The 20211-nt window shown below is 36.1% G+C and overlaps 4 protein-coding genes across 6 annotated transcripts; 2 read left to right on the top strand and 2 right to left on the bottom strand.

Moving 5' to 3' along the window:
- Positions 1–205: 205 nt before the first annotated feature.
- Positions 206–5660, bottom strand: LOC111453586. 2 transcript variants are annotated; one of them, XM_023094726.1, is made up of 5 exons: positions 5210–5660; positions 3644–4528; positions 2456–2541; positions 1107–1247; positions 206–572 (listed from the first exon to the last, which is right to left on the bottom strand). In XM_023094726.1, the coding sequence occupies exons 1-5, from the start codon at positions 5546–5548 to the stop codon at positions 470–472; spliced, it is 1554 nt and encodes a 517-aa protein (XP_022950494.1). In that variant the 5' UTR covers positions 5549–5660; the 3' UTR covers positions 206–469. The 2 variants fall into 2 exon arrangements, with proteins under 2 accessions (XP_022950494.1, XP_022950493.1); XM_023094725.1 differs by having other exon boundaries at positions 218–614; positions 5210–5657.
- Positions 5661–10040: 4380 nt separating this feature from the next.
- LOC111453585 (subtilisin-like protease SBT1.7) lies at positions 10041–12841 on the top strand. Its single transcript, XM_023094724.1, has 2 exons — positions 10041–10269; positions 10358–12841. Exon 2 carries the CDS (start codon positions 10363–10365, stop codon positions 12655–12657), a length of 2295 nt encoding a protein of 764 aa, XP_022950492.1. The 5' UTR covers positions 10041–10269; positions 10358–10362; the 3' UTR covers positions 12658–12841.
- A 1587-nt stretch (positions 12842–14428) lies between these two features.
- Positions 14429–16011, top strand: LOC111453545. Its single transcript, XM_023094680.1, has 2 exons — positions 14429–15535; positions 15770–16011. The coding sequence occupies exons 1-2, from the start codon at positions 14533–14535 to the stop codon at positions 15781–15783; spliced, it is 1017 nt and encodes a 338-aa protein (XP_022950448.1). The 5' UTR covers positions 14429–14532; the 3' UTR covers positions 15784–16011.
- A 256-nt stretch (positions 16012–16267) lies between these two features.
- On the bottom strand, positions 16268–18715 carry LOC111452953. Of its 2 annotated transcripts, none has more exons than XM_023093843.1 (2): positions 18223–18714; positions 16268–16552 (listed from the first exon to the last, which is right to left on the bottom strand). In XM_023093843.1, the coding sequence occupies exon 1, from the start codon at positions 18414–18416 to the stop codon at positions 18243–18245; it is 174 nt and encodes a 57-aa protein (XP_022949611.1). In that variant the 5' UTR covers positions 18417–18714; the 3' UTR covers positions 16268–16552; positions 18223–18242. The 2 variants fall into 2 exon arrangements, with proteins under 2 accessions (XP_022949611.1, XP_022949613.1); XM_023093845.1 differs by having other exon boundaries at positions 16290–16567; positions 18223–18715.
- Positions 18716–20211: the final 1496 nt, after the last annotated feature.

The raw sequence follows: 20211 nt of genomic DNA, 5'->3' as shown, positions 1-20211 counted from the left end.
TTTTTTGGGTTTCAAAACATGGCTTGGAAGATTTTGATAACGCTTGTAAAAAGTACATGACCAAAACGACAAAAGAACCAACGCGTGAACGTAGCATTTGTGACATTAGTTTTTAAAAAATTAAAAACTAAATAGTTGTCAAACGGAGTTTTGAGCCGGAGGATATGCTATTGTCCTTCCAGAGAAAGGAATGGAGTGTTTAGAATTTAGATGAGTCTTTTCCATATGGTAAAAGCTCTTTCAGATAATTTAAAGTACTTTCAAAATGTCTTTCTCAACTATACTATAATGCTAATCAGGAGGAAGAATTGCTCTTACCGAGGCCTCTAGCTGTGCTTGGTATATTCATAACAGGCCAGGAGCAAGAACTGACCTTCTCGCAGACACTTATCACGCCTAATAATTACTGTAGCATTTATCACGCCTAATAATTGAAGCATTTTCGACATCAAAAGGACCAATGTTCTCCCTAAATAAGTTTCTTGGACCAATTGAGGATCCTAAAAAGTTGGCCCTTGATCGTATCCCTGATCCTTTGTTTCCTCAGCCTTGCATCTTCGATATCAAGAGTTCTGTATGCAAGTGCAATTAGATACATTGCTGGATGAAGCCGCCTGCACAGACGGTAGATAACTTGGCTTGCAACGATATTGACAAAATATTAATTTTGAAACACAGTTTTAGGAGAAATGTGATGCAGAATTCAGAATAAACGCAAATGCTTTCAAATAAGAGATCAGAAAACACAAATCTACCATGGAACCGAACCGACCGAGACATAGACGTGCATGATTTTAGATTTTGCACGATTTTAGATTTAAAAGATGACAGCAATGATGAACATCGGAAGACAAATGACCAAAAGGTTCATCCGGTAATCACACCAATAGCTTGAAGAGATGGAGATAATGTGCAATTAATTTTCACGGTAGGTTGAGAAATAGTCGTGCCAAATATCAAATTTTTAAACCCGACACGTTTTTTATCCTAAACAAACTCAAATGAGAGAGTAAAAATGAAAATTCTTGATTATCCTATCAAGTCATTCTGTGTAAATAGAAGCTTTAAGATTAAAAGTTTATTCGTATACTCAGGTATGAACTTACTCTTGACATTGTTCTTGAGAATCAAAACCATCCCAAAACCTTTTTGATGGGACTGTTCGGCCTTTCTTATTTTTACCAAATGTTTCGACATACCAGCCCCCTACGTCATGCAGACCACACCGGGGCTCGAATAGCCAAAACCTATAAGATAGAAGAGTTTAAAAGTTAACAACAAGGACAGCAATCAAGAAAGAGAAATGCAAGTTTATAAGTTCATCATTTCTACTCTACCGATCTTCATGTCACATCAAGCTCAGCAATGCCATGGTGTAAGCTCTCTAGAGAGAGAGGGTCCAAATACCTCAAATTACTTGGTTTATCTTGTAGTTCTTTATCTTTTAAATTTCAAGATTATTATAGTGCAGTTTTTTTGCCATCATCTACATGCATAATGATTCTAACAACCTCCACTCGCAAAGCTCATGCACTTCCCTTGTACCATAAGTAAAATGGATAGTTGCTATCGCGTTCTAATCAACAATAAGCTGATTGGCCTACGAATTGGTCCTTAACATGACATGCAAATATAACACCCTAACCTCCTATTAGAAAAAATGACTATAACAAGATAGAGACATCTGCATAATTGAGGACCACCGTAGAGAAAAAGATCTAAACGATCAAAAGCACTCGCCAGCCCCTTTTCAACAAAATAGGAGGTGGGGGAGAAAGAAGATCACAAGTTATCCAAATTCTTTCTATCTACACCCACTCCATTTCATCAAAATTCCAAAAAGTAGTTAAGCTTTCAGTAACCCACCAAGAAGCTATGCTAAAAACATCGAAGTATCGAATTATGCATCCAAATAAGAAACTATGGACGCCACTGAGTCGAAGATGCAAATTGGTCCAACTATAGAGATCAAAGAATCCAAGGTGTGGTTCCTTGCAGTTAAACCGAGAAGGCTTCCCAAAAAATTATTTCCTCGAGTAATAGTTTACAAGGGCTTCTACTGTAAATCCCGTGCATTTTGTCTGTTTAAGGCACCCTTACTCTTGCTCATGATAATCGACCTGTACAACTTTTTCCCCTTTACAAATTCATTTACTTTTTATTGAAAGATCACAATCCTACTTCCAATCGTGCATTTATTTTTTAGTGTTTCACTCACAATTAGCCAAGTGAGTGGCAACAAGCCCTTGATCTCCCTCCTTCCCACAAAGAGTCCTAATCTTGCATTACAGTTTGAAACTTCCAGGTAAAAGTATCAGACGACTATGATGTCAATAAAGTAAAAAGAAAGAGCTATTTTTATTAGCCAACTGCCACTGATAGCAGGATCAATAACTAATAGCATCACTAAATATGGGGACAACAATCCATAAAATTCTGGAGATGCAGAACTCACTTGCTTGGGGGTAAACGTGCTCGACTACATCTACACTCACAGACAGAAACTTTTTCTCCTGTACTGTACCAGTGCATGTGTTTCACCTGTAAAATTAGAAATCAATATGTAAGTATCAAAAACATAAATATACCATTTAAATACGCAGGATAATCAAGCATACATTCAGTTTCGACTGAAACAGCAATATGTTGATCATGCAAGAGTCATGCAGCTTATACCTTTTTGTAAAATATATTTTTCCACAGCATCGTTGTGACATTACCATTGTGTAAAATTAAATGGATGGCGAAAGACAAATCACTCTTATATCCTATTCTGTCTTCATTCACCATAGAAGGGATTTGCTGACTTATCTTACCATATGCACAAAAATGCATCCATACTGCAGCATTATCATATAGATGTAAACAAATGAATCCTAGCATACTACCCCAGTAGGAAATATAATGATAATGAAGTCAAACAGGAAAAAAAATACTAAGCGTGCACCTGAGGAGCTTGTTTTTAATATATAATGTCAAGAATGTCATGGAGCACAAAAAATGAAAAGCAAGAATAAAATATTGTTTGTTTTTTTTTTTTTTTTTTTTTTTTTTTTTTTTTTTTTTTTTTTTTTTTTTTTTTTTTTTTTTTTTTTTTTTTTTTTTTTTTTTTTTTTTTTTTTTTTTTTTTTTTTTTTTTTTTTTTTTTTTTTTTTTTTTTTTTTTTTTTTTTTTTTTTTTTTTTTTTTTTTTTTTTTTTTTTTTTTTTTTTTTTTTTTGCATCTCTCCTGAGTATCATCTCCACAACAGAACTACTATTTCATTCTACAATACTTGTAAGTCTGAGAACTTGCCAAGTATTTAAGACCCACAGAAGTGATCCAAGGTGTTTTGAACACTTAGCCATTTGGTGAAAAACTTGGACAAATGGACAAGTGTAAAAAAAAAAAATAGAAAACATGAAAGACAGAAAAAATCCTAACATTAAAAATTTGTCAATATATACTAATGTCATGGCGATGCATTAGGAACTATGTAAGCACCTTGATGATTCTTGGCTTCTATAAGACACAAGATCATAAATAGCAAACAAGCAGATAAATGCATGAACTGTAGAAAAATGTAACATTAGAAGCAACAATAATTTATGATGACAAGTGTAAAGAAAATAAAAGGACGGTGGTAGCTTAAAGACTATACAGACCATTAATGTTCGATGTTTCATTATCACATGTGTTTGTGTGCCATGTTTATTGTAAACGGAGCAGGATCCTTCTTCTTCAGATGTACCTAGACCAAAAATAGAACCCAAGGGAATCCTTGCCCCGGCAGCATCCCCAGAAGAGAAATCTATAAAATATCCATCACTGGTATGCATGGGGGGTTCATCATTGGAACTAAGAAAAACATGTATTTGATCTTGATTGTCTTTATCCTCCATGCTCTTACCATGAAACTTTGGAGGAAGTCTAGAAGCCCTAGCAATGACTTTTCCACAAATATGCAACTCTAAATCTTTGTATGCATCTGATTCATAAAACATTGAGGCCTGAGGAAGTTCAAATTCTTCCTCTCTTGTCAAATTCACGCAGCTGCTAACATTTTCAATGGCTTGAGTGATGTTTAGACACCTAGAAGTTGAAGAAATAGACTTTCCACTGGTGGCAGAAGCCACTTTAGCCACCTCCTCGGCAAAACTGACTATCCCAAAAAGATCGCGCCCTGAAACCAAGTGCAATATCTCGGAAGTTTCATGAGTTGACCTCTCCTCAGCTTCAAAACAATCAGGTAGAAGTTCCATAGACTCGATGGTTGGACCAAAGTAAGCAACATGCATGGCTAAGTAGAAATCCCTCTCAAGTTCATCAAAATAGTCCGTAACAACAACAGGTTTCCTTTCTGATAATATCTCATTAATAAAAGATCTATAGGACTTCAACCATTCAACAACTTCCATCTGCTTGAAAGCTGCCTGATTGGATTTATATACGTATGATATTGAGCCGTAGCTACCATTTTTTTTAACTAACTTTCTCTGAGCTACAAGAAAACTGTCGTAAAGTGCCCTCTTCTCTGAATCAGAAAGGATCTGCAATCCATCATCGATTATACTTTGATGTCAGATTACCCTGTATATCACAAAGCAAACAAAAAGACTAAATATTACTATTAACCAGTTTTTACGCTTTCTATCTGAATTGTGAAGCGTAGAAGTACTACCCCTTAGAAGAGATGCAGCTATCTACAGTGACTTGCACACAAGTTATGAAAACGGAAGTACTCAAACATCACAGGGGTAACAGCATGTGTAGTGAGCTAACTATGAAGCTCTATGAACAAGCCGCGTCGGTTAAAAAATACGACAGTGAAGCTCAGTTCCCATGCGAGACTATGGATAAAAAATGTTCTTCGAAATCCAATATTTAGTCTTAACAACATTTTTATCAAAATACCTATGAGTTAAATATCACCTTCTATTGCTAATGCCATTACGAACCTTTTCGAACTCAGATAATTTTCTATTCTAGCTTCGCCTACATCTCAGTCTTCGCGAAGAATAAAATTTAGATTCAAATCTAATACATATGGTTATAATACAAGCTACAAGTACGTTACATTCAATTAACAAATGAACCAGAGATATTGAATTGCTCGACTTGGTTTCGCATGTTTCAAACTAAGAAATGAACTAGTATAAAATTGAGATCAGTGCAATTTATCAAGCGAGAAAAAGTTAGAACTAGAGAAGAAGAGTACTGTAGACAAGCACCTCGTAGGCCGCAAGGATTTGCACAAAACGCTGGGAAGCAGCGGAATTATTTCTCGACTCAGCGAGGTCTGGATGAGTTTCCTTTGCCAATTTGCGAAAAGAAGCTTTGATTTCATCGCTGGAGCTGGTCTCTGAAACTCTCAAAATATCGTATGCGTTCTCTCCAGAAAATTCAGATTGAACTGAACCACTGCCACAGGTAAACAGCCGAATTCCACATCTCGAATAACATAATACTGGGCGATAAGAGGCAGATTTGGCTCGAATTTGCAGAATTGAAACAAAAGAAAGTGCCCGCCGGTGGAACATTCCATTGACCGGAGTAACTTTCAGTTTCATTTTGATTCAAGTGTGGAGAGGCACAAAAAAATCAATCGCAAGCGTATCGTGAATTGTACATGCTTGCAGTGGGTGACCCGTGCGATGGTCCGGGATCTCTACCGTGGCGCGAATCGGGGCACGCTCTTTCGGGATCGAATAAACTAGACCGACTCAAATGAACCAAACCGAACCGCATGCCAGCATCTTTTATTTTCTTTTATTTTCCTTTTTTAAATTCTAATATAACAAGCTAGCTAAGCACCAAAATTTCTCATTGAAAAATGAACGAGAGAAATTAAAAGATAGGACTCAAATCACCTTTTATTAAATATTGAGCTTGCTTAATGGTTTAACTATGCTTAAATAAGTTTATTTAATGATGGTCTAAAAATTCCTTAATATTACGCTCATTTTGTAAAGACCAATAAATTATTTTTGTCTTACTTTTTAAAAATCATTTTAAGAGTGGGTGGATACAAAATAAAACACTCTCTTTAAAATTTTATTATTATTGCACTAAGCCATTTTAAAATCTTTATTTGTCATTGTAATTGACTAAAAAATATTTAAGAACAATACATATATCCCACATCTGAAGTAAAAAAATGGAAATATATGGATTCAATAGAGAAATATTGTGGTTTAAAAAAATGGCCAAACACATGATTTCAATAAATATATATGTATAGATTTTATTATTATGATTATTATTATTATTATTTTTTTTTTTTTTTTTGCTGCTGCTCCATATGTATAAAAATACACAAAAACTTTCTAATTTGCCTAATGAAAATCGTGAACTGTTTAAAAAATACCCTTAATACCCTTAATTTTAATAGTATTTTAAAAAAATCTCCAACTTTTTTAAAAATTAAAAAATATTCTTATAGATAATATTATGTTTAAAAAATACTCATAAATTTAAAAAGTATTTATCTTTATATATATAAAAAAAGATAAAATAATAAAAAATAAAAATCGTATCGTTAATATATGAATGAAAGTTGTCTACTTCAAATTTTTTTAATATTACTTTTAAAAATTAAATGAGTTTTTATTTATTTATTTATTATTATTAAGGTCATAGTAAACACAAGTGTATTTTTAAAAATTTTAAAAATAATTTAAAAGTGCTCTAACAAATATAAAAATATTAATGGAAATTTTGAATACCTAAATGATATTTTAAAAAAACAATTAAAAGGTATCGTTAAAAATTTTTAATTTTTAAGATCGTCAATTTTAAAAGTATTTTATTGATTTAGCTATCTTCGCGGCTTGTCTTATTTTTGCATTATCATATTCAAAGATAAAAGTATAAACAATAAATGTTATTTATTGCAACGCTGTTTTAATAGAAGAAAGATGTATCTTTTCCCATTTAAGAACTTCACAAAAAATGCAATACCACCATATTTAATATAAGGTAACAAACAACCACCCCAAATTAATTTTAACCAATAAATCCACAAAATTTCTGTTATGGGTAAATTTATTTTAGTTCCCCTATGGGCTTTTTGGTCTAAACTGTTGGTCGTTTTTTTTTTTAAATGTAACATAAGATTAAAAATTCTACTGAAATGAAAAAAAATAAAAAATCAACTCTAAATTTAAATATGCTACTAAAAAAGACAAATTTATTTAAATAGTAAATGTTGTTCATTTTCTACTAATACACCGTAGATCAATGAATGTCTTGTATTTTGTTTTCATTATTTGTGTGTCAAACTCATCATATAACATATATATATATATATATATATATATATATATATATCCATTTTATAATAATAAAATATTAAAATTTTCTCTTTAAAAATAAATAAATAAAATATACATCTTAGCGCGGTGCCTGCAAAATTAAATTCGGCGATATTATTTAAGACTGGAAATTATAAAAATCTATATTTTTCACTTTTATTTAATACAACAATAGTAATTATGGGTGGGCCGAAAGATATGGTTGGTGGTAGTCCAAGGGCAGGTGGGACTTCCCGACCTGACAAGCGACGAATTGAACCCTATTAATTAATTATATTTTCTCGAGTCGTAAAATTGGAATATCAAACCTGTTATAAAGCTAGGCACTGCAACTGAATCCAAATCTATTCAAAATTGTCATTTGCATCCCCGGGAACAAGATAGGTTTTCAAGTTACTCCATGACTGTTTAAATATTTCGAGAGTAACCCTAAAGGGTAAATAAGACACCGTAGCATCTTTTACAAGCTCGACGTTGATCGAGACCCCTCGATATTCCTAACCAAAATATCCTTTATCTTGATCACGTCATCATCCGTTCCCAGAGCGCGATCAAAGCAGTTTTAAATGATTACAAAATTATTGTAAGATAAGTAAATAATACGATAAAATAGAAAAAAGATTGGGAGGTAGGAAGGAATGTGAAAGTAGCTGGGGATTGTCGATGTGGTTACGACAGCCATAGAAATTAGAAGAAAAGTGCCGAAGAAGAGGTCCCCAAACGCAACTCTTCCAGTTCGTCAAAACTACCTATCTCCTCCGGTGGTCGTGCCTAAGTTGGAAAATTTTCTCATACTGTCAGATACTGCCTCTGATTCTCATGTTACCATTAAATTATGGATTATTACGTAAAATCCAATAACATTATTATTTTTATTATTATTATTTTATTTATATAAAAAACAAACAATGGAAGTTTGCGACAAAATCCACATCTCGCCCTTCAAAGGAAACCACGTGATCCCGGTCCCACCGTTTATTGTTTTCCACAAATTGGAGCATTTACATTTTCTAGGGATTCTTCTATCCCTTTGTTTTTCATGAACTTATAAAAAGGGATGTAAAATCCATATTTTCTTTTCTTCTTGAATGCCACGTTCGAATCTTTTAATTATAATAATAGGATTCCCATAAGCCAAAAGAAATATAACTGAAGTTTAAGAATATAAAATTAAATTAAATTTCGAAAAACACATGGAATTTAAAATTTTCCAAATTTTTTATTTTGACTGGCTACCAAATTGATAGTCATAGTTCATCATTCAATTTGCTCTAAAGGCCGCCTTACCCCTTAAGAGGGAAAGAAAATTCGCCAAAATTCCTTTTTATGGTATGATTTTGCACCCTGTTTCCTCATTGATCATAATTTTTTAGGGTCTATTTCAAAAGTCGACAATATTAGTGTAACCTTTTTACCTTTTTTTAAGTGATACAAGATTAATGATTCTAATGGTCATTAAATAATACCGTATTTAATTTTCAAATATTCTGTTGCTTAGGAAGCACTGTAATGGGACACATAAATTTGGAGTTATCCCATAATTAATTTGAAAGTTTCTCATTTGTAAAAAAAATAAAATGACGTAACTATATCTATAATGTGTGAGATATTGAAACCTATTAGATAATTACGCTTGTAACAACTACAGCTGTTATTGAACTTGCTTTCTATTAGACGGCTGGCAGTTTTTTGTATTTATATGAAGGGATTTTTTTTTATATAAATAATATAAAAAAGGTTTTAATTCTAATTCATGTATATACATTCTTTTAAGTACATAGCCGTTAAATAAATTTATTAAATAAATAAATGGAATTTTAGATTTGCTTTTGGTAATATAATAATAATAAAAAAATAAAAAATCGGGCATTGGAATGATGAGGCCAAGTGGGTAGATGTGAATATGGCGATAATATAAAATCATTAAAAGAAAATTGAAAATGAGGTCGAAATTTGGCCGCTTATTTGGGAGTAGAAAATATCGGATAGCTTTCCGTGAGTTAAAGTCTCGCTACCAGACACAACTGACACATACCCGTGAACCAGCCACGCTTAAACATTTTTTTCTTCCCACTTTAACCTTCCTAAACATAAATTAATAAAAATATGTTTATAAGAGACCAGACGTATTAATACTATTTATAAATTTTTATGTATATTTGAAGTATTATTAATTTTTTAAAAAAAATTAAAGAGTATTAATGAAATTAGTTTAACGATAATTAGTATTCCATTATATGAGCGGAAGATGGTTAAAAGACGTGTAGAAATAGATTGGTATGAGATAAGTATATAAATATATAATTTCAATGTGAACAAAAAGAAAAAAAATAGGTACTCCTTTCCTACCTACATTATTAATGATTTTTTCCACATAACGTATTTATTTAGTCAATAATATAATTACGCCATAAAACCAGCTACCATTAGTAAATGATTACCCATGCAATTTAAATTATGTTTTATATCTATAGGGTTAAATAAGGCAACCTATTTGTTTTATAATTTTTTTTTAGAATTGAAGCGTATATAAATTTTGAAAACATATGATATACATTATGGTTAAATTATACCAAATATATGGAGGTCGGTATATTATTAAAAAAAATATTCATGAATTCAACAATATTCAAAAACTTTGTATATTATTTTTTAATTCAAGGAGGATTAGAAAAAATTGAAAATTTAAGATTATTTGTTGAATGAAGTACAAATTTAGATATATATAATAAAGCCAAGTTTAAAGTGGTTTTAAGTAGCAAAAAGGTGAGGGTAGGGGGAAAGAGTAGAAGAAAAAGCGGTTGTACACGTGATGAAAGGAAGAAGTAACTCCTCCTCCTCCTCCTCCATTACCATTAGCGTTACCCCTTCCACGTTCCTGCAGAGCTGTCGCTAGGTCCTCTTCCGTTTTGGCTCCACTCCGCGCAATTATTCACTCACTCAACAACACAACCACTCCCCACCCCCCACTCTCTCTGGTTTTTTTTTTCTTTTTCCCTCTCCATTTTATAAATCTCCCCACCCTCATTTCCCTCTTCTATTTTGATGCTTTCTTTCTGATTGCAGAGAAAATGGTGAAGCCGGTTTGGATTTTTCTACTTTTCTGTTTCTTCTCTGGGCCGTTCATGGCTGCTGCTGTTGCTGCACAGAAGAAGACTTACGTCGTGCACATGGCCAAGTACCAAATGCCCCAGACTTTTGAGCACCACTTGCACTGGTACGACGCGTCGCTCAAATCGGTGTCCGACACGGCCGATATGATCTATGCTTACAAAACCGTCGTTCATGGGTTTTCAACCAGATTGACGGCGGAGGAAGCTCAGCGACTGGAGGCCCAACCTGGGGTTCTGGCTGTGGTGCCGGAGATGAGATATGAACTTCACACCACTCGTACTCCTCAGTTTCTTGGACTTGACAAGAATGCAGATCTGTACCCTGAATCAACCTCCACATCGGAGGTTATCATCGGAGTTTTGGATACTGGGGTTTGGCCGGAGAGTAAGAGCTTTGACGATTCTGGGCTCGGACCGGTGCCGAGTAGCTGGAAAGGAGAGTGTGAATCAGGTACCAATTTCAGTGCGTCGAACTGCAACAGGAAGCTGATTGGAGCCAGATTTTTCTCCAAGGGCTACGAGGCGACTCTCGGTCCGATCGACGAATCGAAAGAATCGAGATCTCCGAGAGATGATGACGGACATGGAACCCACACCGCTACCACCGCCGCTGGTTCTGTGGTTGAAAACGCGAGCCTATTTGGCTACGCGTCCGGCACCGCCCGTGGGATGGCCGCACGTGCGAGGGTTGCCGCCTACAAGGTCTGCTGGGCCGGCGGATGTTTCAGCTCCGATATTTTAGCTGCCATTGAAAAGGCTGTGGAGGACAATGTTAATGTCCTTTCCATGTCGCTCGGCGGCGGAATATCTGACTATTACAAAGACAGCGTCGCCTCGGGAGCTTTCGCCGCCATGGAGAAAGGCATCCTCATTTCTTGCTCTGCTGGGAATGCCGGCCCCAGCCCTTACAGCTTGTCAAATACGTCTCCATGGATAACAACCGTCGGCGCTGGAACATTAGATCGCGATTTCCCGGCGTACGTCAGTATCGGCGACGGCAAGAACTTCTCCGGCGTTTCGCTCTATCGAGGCAAGTCATTGCCGGGAACGTTGTTGCCTTTTATTTACGCTGCTAATGCGAGTAACTCTGCCAATGGAAATTTGTGTATGACCGGTACTTTGATCCCCGAAAAAGTGGCCGGAAAGGTCGTGTTCTGTGACCGGGGTGTAAACCCTAGGGTTCAGAAAGGGGCGGTGGTCAAAGCCGCTGGTGGAATCGGAATGGTGTTGGCCAATACCGCCGCGAATGGAGAAGAGCTGGTGGCCGACTCTCATCTTCTACCCGCCTCGGCGGTGGGTCAGAAATCCGGTGACATTATACGGAAGTATCTCATTTCGGACCCAAAGCCGACAGTGACGATCTTATTCGAAGGGACGAAATTGGGGATCGAACCGTCTCCGGTGGTGGCAGCGTTTAGCTCCCGAGGACCAAATTCTATCACTCCTCAGGTGCTGAAGCCCGACATAATCGCCCCTGGCGTCAACATCTTGGCTGGATGGTCAAAAGCAGTGGGACCGAGTGGTTTACCCATTGATGAAAGACGAGTGGATTTCAACATTATCTCTGGAACCTCCATGTCCTGCCCCCATGTGAGCGGTCTCGCCGCTCTAATCAAGGGCGCTCATCTCGACTGGAGTCCGGCGGCGATTCGATCGGCGTTGATGACAACAGCCTACACAGCTTACAAAAACGGCCAAAAGATCCAAGACATCGCCACCGGAAAACCATCCACCCCATTCGATCACGGTGCCGGACACGTCGATCCCGTATCAGCCCTCAATCCGGGTCTTGTATACGATCTAACGGTGGACGATTACCTGGACTTCCTCTGCGCACTCAACTACACTTCGTCGCAGATCAACTCCCTGGCGAGGAGAGATTACACTTGCGACTCGGGGAAGAAGTACAGTGTCAACAATCTCAACTACCCTTCATTCGCCGTCGTTTTCGACGGCGTATTGGGCGGCGGAAGCAGTGGTTCCAGTGTAGTGAAGCACACCAGAACTCTTACAAACGTCGGCTCCCCAGGAACTTACAAAGTCTCAATCTCGTCGGAGACCAAGCTGGTGAAAATCTCCGTCGAGCCGGAATCATTGAGCTTCACCAAAGCCAATGAGAAGAAGTCATACACAGTCACATTCACAACCACGACTGGTTCATCTGCACCGCCGAGCGCTGAAGGGTTCGGTCGAATTGAATGGACGGACGGGAAGCACGTTGTGGGAAGTCCGATTGCGTTTAGTTGGACGTAGAAAGAGGGCAATGAAGAAGATGGGCCTGAAACTTAATGTAATATTTGTCGATTTTCCAGCGAGAAATAGAGCTGGTTTCAATGTTTCTTTTAACATTTTGTTCTTCTACTCTACCCAGAAAAAGGAAAGGAAAGGAAAAATTTAAAAAAAAAAAATGATAATAACAGGAAATTGCGTTTGCTGCTTTCATAATCCCTCGTAATTCTGTTTATCTCTAACTGGGTTTTTGACTTATTAATCAGAAGGCTGTTGCAGTAAAAGCTGGAACCTCTCGAAAAACATTTATTTTGATGTGTACTAAGATATTTATATCGGTGGACTTGTTTATGAGACGTGTATTTTAAGAAATTTATAACATAATAATAATTTTTCAAAATTAATAGTACCATGTGCCGCAGATTTTTTATTTTTTATTTCTTGAGCTCTATGTGTCACAGAACATGGGGGATCATGTCGCATTCATGAAGCTACATACGGATAACACATGAACAACAGTAGCAAGATTTAACATTTAAATTTATGCATTTCCAATCATTTCCCTTGTGGTAGACATACAAAAGCCCACAAAGGGCCCACCATATATTACTTGGGCCAAAACGTGTAAGCCCATGGGCTACAACTTGTAAGCCCTGGGCCACAACGTGTAAGCCCATGGGCCAAGTAATATATGAAATAAGACGGACTAAGCTCCTACAGAACACGTGTCAAAACGCAATATCTCATTTAAATTACTGGTCTATAGTTAGGTTTGAAATTTTAAACCTACGATTTGGAGGGTGTATTTAGAATACGTAAAGCACTCCTTTTAAAATATTTATAACAAAAATTGTTTTTAGGTTCAACATTTTATAAAGAAGCACTTCCAATTACAACAATTTCTTATTTGACAATAATCACATTATTTTTTTAAAAAGCTATTTTTGTTCCCTTTTAAACCATTCATTTTAAAGTTATATGCTACACACTTTAAAATTAAATTATTAAATTTTTTTTGTCAGATTTTAAAAGAATAATGCTCTAGATTTTTGCTTTTATTTTGAAATACTCTTATACTTATATGTATATATAAATGATGAAAATGAGGAGTTGTTCACTTTAGAACATGTCCTTTCTACCTCACCTGGGGCTGGTTCCCATCTTTTACTTTTAAGACACACTCTTCTCTCTTTCTGCCTCACTTTAACTTTATCGATAAGGTTAAAAAGAAGGGAAAAGGGTAAATAAATAAAGAATGGGTTTGGTCCAAAGCATATGGAACAGGAAGATAGGCATATAAAAATAAGATCTCAAATTAAATCCCAAGTCTAAGTTCCAAAGTGCTCTCTCTTTTCTCTGATTTTCTTTCTTTCCTTCCTTTTGAGAAATCTCCACTAAACTCTCAAAGCTGGTAATTTCTCTCTTTTAGCTTCCAAATCATTCACTTTTTGGGAGAAAAATCTTCATTTTCCTTCACTACCCACTTCTGCATGCATAATAATATTACCCATTTCTTCTGATTTGAATCCTTTTCCCCTTTTCTAACTATCTAAAGGGCGCCACTTTGGGGGTCCATTGCACTTCTTTTGAGCCCTTTTTGAAAATTCCTTCCCATCTTCTGTTTTTATAATATTTTCTAGTTTGAATGATCTTGGGTGTTCAACATTATTAATTCATATTTAACATCTTAATCATGATCGCCCATATATGATATATATATATATATATTGAAACCAATCCATTCCCACCATCCAATTATCAATTCCCTTTGCCTTTTCGGTGCTTCCAAATGCTCTGCCTCTTTATAGTCTGTCTCCCTTTGCCTTCACATTCCATCTCTCTCACTCTGTTTTTGGTATCTTCTGTTATTTAACCAAAATCTAATTCCTAGACTCGAAAATGGGGAGAAGCTATGCTAATGAAGGATGGGGCGAAGATGAATTTTACATGGAGCAACTCGACCACGAAGACGAAACTTTATCCTTATGCGATCTTCCCATACATGTAGTCAAAGCCGACAAACCCCATTTTCTGTTCGAAGAAAAGCCCGGAGCCGGCGAGAAACCCATTGCCGCCGCCGACGATGACGAATTTGATTTTGGTTCTTTAGGGGGTTTCAGTAATTCTTCCGCTCAGCCGCCGCCGCAAATGTGTTTGGCCGACGAGGTCTTCTACCAGGGTAAACTTTTGCCCGTTCGCCTCTCTGTTAGCTCTGACACCACCTCCACTGGATTCCACCGCCGGCAAGGCTCAGGCTACGGTTCGTTTGGGAACGTCAGAAGTATTAATAGCAGTGGAAGCAGTAGCAGTAGAAGCCAGTGCTCTTCCTCGAGCGTAACTACTACTTCCATAACAAGTACCTCTGCTGTTAGAAACTCACTGCCCAGAGTCCCGAATTTATTCCACTCCCACCCGAGCCCCAAACCCCAAATTAAGGCCTCGCCTATCACGTTTCGACAGGCGAGCACCGGCGGAGGCCGCCAAATATCCTCCTCCAAGTGGGATTTTTTCCGGTTAGGGGTAGTGAAAGCGCCCGGAATGGAACTACAGGATCTCAAACACCGGAGCAGCACGAGAAGAAACTCCTCCGTCAGCCGAAGCGACAGCGAGAAGGCCTTTATTCCTGCTGCAAGCAACGGGAACAGCGTGAAGGAGATTATGAGGAGACCTCGAGCTAGTGTATCAATAGAGAGAAAGCGCGGGGGGATTCTGAGCGGAGTTGGGTGTAAGTGTTCGGTGGGGTCGACGGTGACGCCGGCGCCGAAGACGGTGGTAGTAAGGAGGAGGAAGGGGAACCGTAAGAAGACTCCAAAAAAGGAAAAAGAAGAACAGGAAAAGTTAGCATTGTCTCGTGATCGAACGTTTGAATGGCTAAAGGAGCTCTCGCATGCATCCTTTCCCTGTGAGGCTTAGACTTAGCCTTAGACACCTAAACTCATCAACAATGCCACGCATGCTTCTAATACTTAATCTCTCTTCCTCTGTTAACAAAAAATGGAGCTCCTTTTTTCTTTCACTTTAATGATAAAATTGGGGAACTCTGATTTATGATTATGGGTAGGTTGGCTTGTTTGTATAATGTTTTTAGTTCACAAATCACAAATTAATGTCTAAAGGGAAAATGATTGTGGCGCAGACGGAGAGGGTTGAGCATCGGCAATGGTGGGAGTCATGAGAAAGAGAGGCGTTGGGGATGGATGATAGTGACTGTCATGATTAAAGTGTAGAATGAACAATGCTTTTATGGGTGAGAGAGCCAATGAGGAATGGAACAGGACAACAATGCCATTGGATCATTCTCGTACTGTTTCAAATTTTGTGATTGCCAAATGTTTTGTCTTTTCAAAAGAAAAGCTAATTTTGGCATAACTTCTTTTTCGGCTAGCTTTGGTTGGTTCTTCTACATTTGGGAGAGTTTTTACCCAGTTTCTAAACTCCAATCAATATATGACCAATGAAATGCATGTAAAATTCTTATCCTAGGCTTATTAGAATGGTGAGATCTCACAAAACATTTCTTTATAAGGACGTGAAACCTCTCCCTAATAGACGCATTTTAAAACAGTGAGGCTGATAACAACATGTAATAGGCTAAAACAGACAATATCTATTAGCGGTGAGCTTGAGTTGTTACAAGAACGGATGGAAATATATCATTTAACCGAGGAAGTCGAAGTGACATTCAACAAAAAGCTAGACCTAATTGCCTATGATCACATCAAACATTTCAATAAAGGAAAAACTGTCTTCCTCAAATATTTCTGCTTTCGCTTGGAACAATATTTATTTTTGAATAATGAAGACAGTGAAACTAACCATCAAATCATAGAGAATGACAAAGGGTAGAAGATCTAACCATGGTTCAAGTTATTCCAAATTTCTAGTGTCAAGAACCTTCACTTGGCTCCATAGATTCCGACTGCATAAATTCAAGCTGGGATGAAGTGAATATGAATGCTGACCATTCAGTTTACATATGAATCATGATGAAACACAAGTATAAAACAGAGCAAGAGACCATATAACGTGATCTTCAAGAACTGAGTGCTTAGTTTTCGAACTAATATCAGTTCATGAAGTGGTTGATAGCAACCTAGCAACCCTTTTTCAAGCAATGTATCCCAAAGCACACATATCAAGGTGTCCTGGCCAAATTTTTCGTTGTGATGACAGCAATACAATACTTGGACTGTATCTACTTAATAGTCATATATATTAAAAAAGAACATATAGACTTAACAGATGCTCAACTGGAAAAGAAAAGAGTGTATGGAAGGACTCCACCAAAATCCTGTCTCCACCTAATAACACAAAGAAAAATCCATTAAGGAAAAAGTGCACCCCAAGGGGACAACAAATGCTCTGACCCCTCTACTCTCTTTGGTTCTCTTTCTGATAGATTCTGGTTTACACTTCTAGCCCATTTTAGTTTTCAAGATTAGTACTCATTTAGATTTTCAAGACGGCTTGTTTGCAACTTGCGTCATGGAAGGAAATAGCTGCTGTATTGAAAGAAAGCATGGAACAACACGCCTGGCATAAATGATAGTCTACACAGAACAAATAAACCAGACTATAAGTTCTCTTTATATTCCTCTTAATTTCTTCAGCTTGAATTGGTTTGTGCCTATCTATAGATAATATGGACATTTTCTCGTTGAGTTTGGGGCCGGTGGTGGCTGGTTCAGGTGCTAAAGTTTCAGCCCTATTGTTGAATGCTCTAAGTGCTTTTTATTGGAATCTATGGATTGAAAAAAAAAAATTAATATTTTTTCAGGACAAATACAGGACACTTAGGATTTTTTTGGCTGAGCTCACTTTTGTAGCCTCCGATTAGAATTTTCAGCGGTACAGCACCCTTTTTCCACCACAAAATGACCCATAAGATAAAATCCAAGCTCAATAAGATGGAAATACTCTTATATACAGGCACGATAAGTCCAACATACAATCCATATTATCCAAAACTTTTGTCAGGTGGATGGAGTACTTGATTCCCTTGCAGAGGATTTACGCTAGCATCATCAAATTTCACTAGCTGAACTACAACGCCATGATTTTGATAGGACAAGCCACTCTACTTTTAACAAAAGACCAATGGAACCAATGAGCACAAATGAGAATTCAACATTAAGAGACGTCAGAGTTCCAGGGATATATTAAATTGAAACTAAGAAAAAAAGAATGCACAGATATCGTTTCCAATCCCATTTCCCCCAAGAACGGTCTTTTGCAATAACATTAAAGAGTACTCCGGGCAAAACGTATCAAACTGTTGATAAAATAGCTAGCCTTCAAATTCAGACAATCGATAAATACTTGCAAAGAACAAAACGCATACCTAGAGTTTTAGAAAATGTTGCATTATTTTTCCCCAATTTAATTACCCACAATAAGCATCCGAAAACAACAATGGCACGTTCACGAAGGAATAAATTCCAACTCCAATTATGTGATCAAAACTTCTTTAATTGCTAAGAACTTTTCAGTTCCCTAAATTGAAAATCACAAAATTTCAACATATAGTACTCAATGCCTACAAATCCAGAATTAACAAGCACTTCTTCAATAGTACGTTAAAAAGGGAACCTGGATCATGAGCCTTGTAATCAATCATCATCCTCCCTCTTCTTTGGCTTCCTGTAATTCTCTTCGATGTGTTTGGCCATCACAAGCCCAGTATTGGCGAGCTTCCTAATGTTGGGAACGTTGTAATTTTGAGCGATGTAAATCCCTAACACAGTTCCCGCTATAAGGGAGAAGCCACTTCTGATAATGCCCATCGGCGTCCTTCTTTTTCGCCGGAGCCTAAGATTATCAGCAAGTGGAAAGAGGATAGTTTTAGGGCACTGAATTAATCAGCCCACCACAACGACTTGTATGCTCTTCCCTTGTCGGCGCGCTAAATTTATCCTGTGAGGGTTTATCGGTTGAACTCGCCTGTCAGTCTCCGATGGCCAGCCGATCCCTTTCCCTTGCTCTCCGCGTTCTTCTCGATCTCTCTGGGTTTCTCTTCCTTTCTCTCCGTCCCTCTATTTGTATTGGTGCGACTTCGAGCCTTTCTTGCTCTGCACGGACCAAAGTTGTCCGGCCCTTTCTGTAAAAGAAAATATAATAAATAATAAATAAAATTGGAAGGAAATTGTTGGGCTTTTTTAAGGATTCCAATATTCTCTCCTTAAAATGGGCCAAATCGGTTCTTTCCTTCAAATGGGCCAAACCGGTTAATCACTATGGGCCAAATCTCTTATGAAGATCAATTGATCCAGCCCAGTAAGGCCCATACGTGAGGATCAACCATCAACTGTTACGATAATAATAGGTTCTTTATTTGCTTAGATACGTTCAAATTGTCATATAAATTATTATTTGTTTAGATAAATATGAAATTTGAGGAAAAGTATTTATATCATATATAAACTTTACTATTATTATTTAAATATATAATATAAATAGACATTAATTGAAAGTAGTAAAGAAGTAAATCATTATTAATTTTAAAAACATAAACAAAAATTGAATTGACATTTAGCATCATATATATATTTTGCGCTTTCACCTTATTTCCTGGTTTTCCGGATAAGTTTTAATTTTATTTAATAGTCACGGACTTTTCATCAGTATTATATTATTTAGAAAAGGAATTGGTTAAATTTAAAAAGAAAAAAAAAAAAGAGAGAAAGTGATGTTTTAAATAAAATATTAAAGAAAAAGGAGCATAAACTGTACATATTAAAGTAAATGTCCAATTTTTTATTATATTTAAAACAATATTTTCAATATTATATCAGAAAAATGCTGGACGCACGTGGCTGCAGCGGAAATGTTACTTTGGTAAGCGTTCCAATAATACACATTTGGGATGATTTTTCTTAAAGCTGCCCTACGCCTGCCCTACCCAAAAAATAAAAAATAAAATAAAATACACACAAGATATAAGTAAATCAAAATAGATAATTAATTACAAAAAATTTAAAACTGAAAATAACAATTATAATAATTAGTTTTAAGTTCATGCATTACCAAAACAAAATTATGGACTTTAGGGATATTTTTTTATAATTTACTAAACTATGTTCAAATTCAATAATACTTCATGTATATAAGTTGCTTTTAAAACCATAATTTTGGTTCATCTCCACAAAATATTTGATAAAATATTAAAACGTGGGGTTGGGTAGTTAGAAATTACATAAAGATATTTTTTATTTTATAAATAAATTATTTCCAGTAAATATTGAAAATAATAAGTTAGCAAATTAGAATAATGAATCAACCAATTGATTTGACGAGTAACGTGTATAAGATTAATTACACAGTTACCTTTTTTTCAAGTTAGGAATCACCTAAACCTACAAAAACATAAAGCCAGTTTGAAAAATTATTGGCCCCACCTTCAATAGTATGATTCAATAATTCTAAAAAATTATTAATTTTATCATACAATTATAAAAAACACATTGACAATTATTGAGTGTTTATTGTGAACTAACAAGACTATATATAGAAATCAACCAAACAAAATAAATATTCGCTATAATAAAATGTCAAAAAAAAAAAAAAAAAAAAAAAAAAAAT

Source organism: Cucurbita moschata, unplaced genomic scaffold, assembly GCF_002738365.1.
Source record: "Cucurbita moschata cultivar Rifu unplaced genomic scaffold, Cmos_1.0 Cmo_Scf00015, whole genome shotgun sequence".
NCBI classification, from domain to species: domain Eukaryota; kingdom Viridiplantae; phylum Streptophyta; class Magnoliopsida; order Cucurbitales; family Cucurbitaceae; genus Cucurbita; species Cucurbita moschata.
Note: the sequence above shows the minus strand (reverse complement) of the source record. Positions and strands in the feature narration are given on the sequence as shown.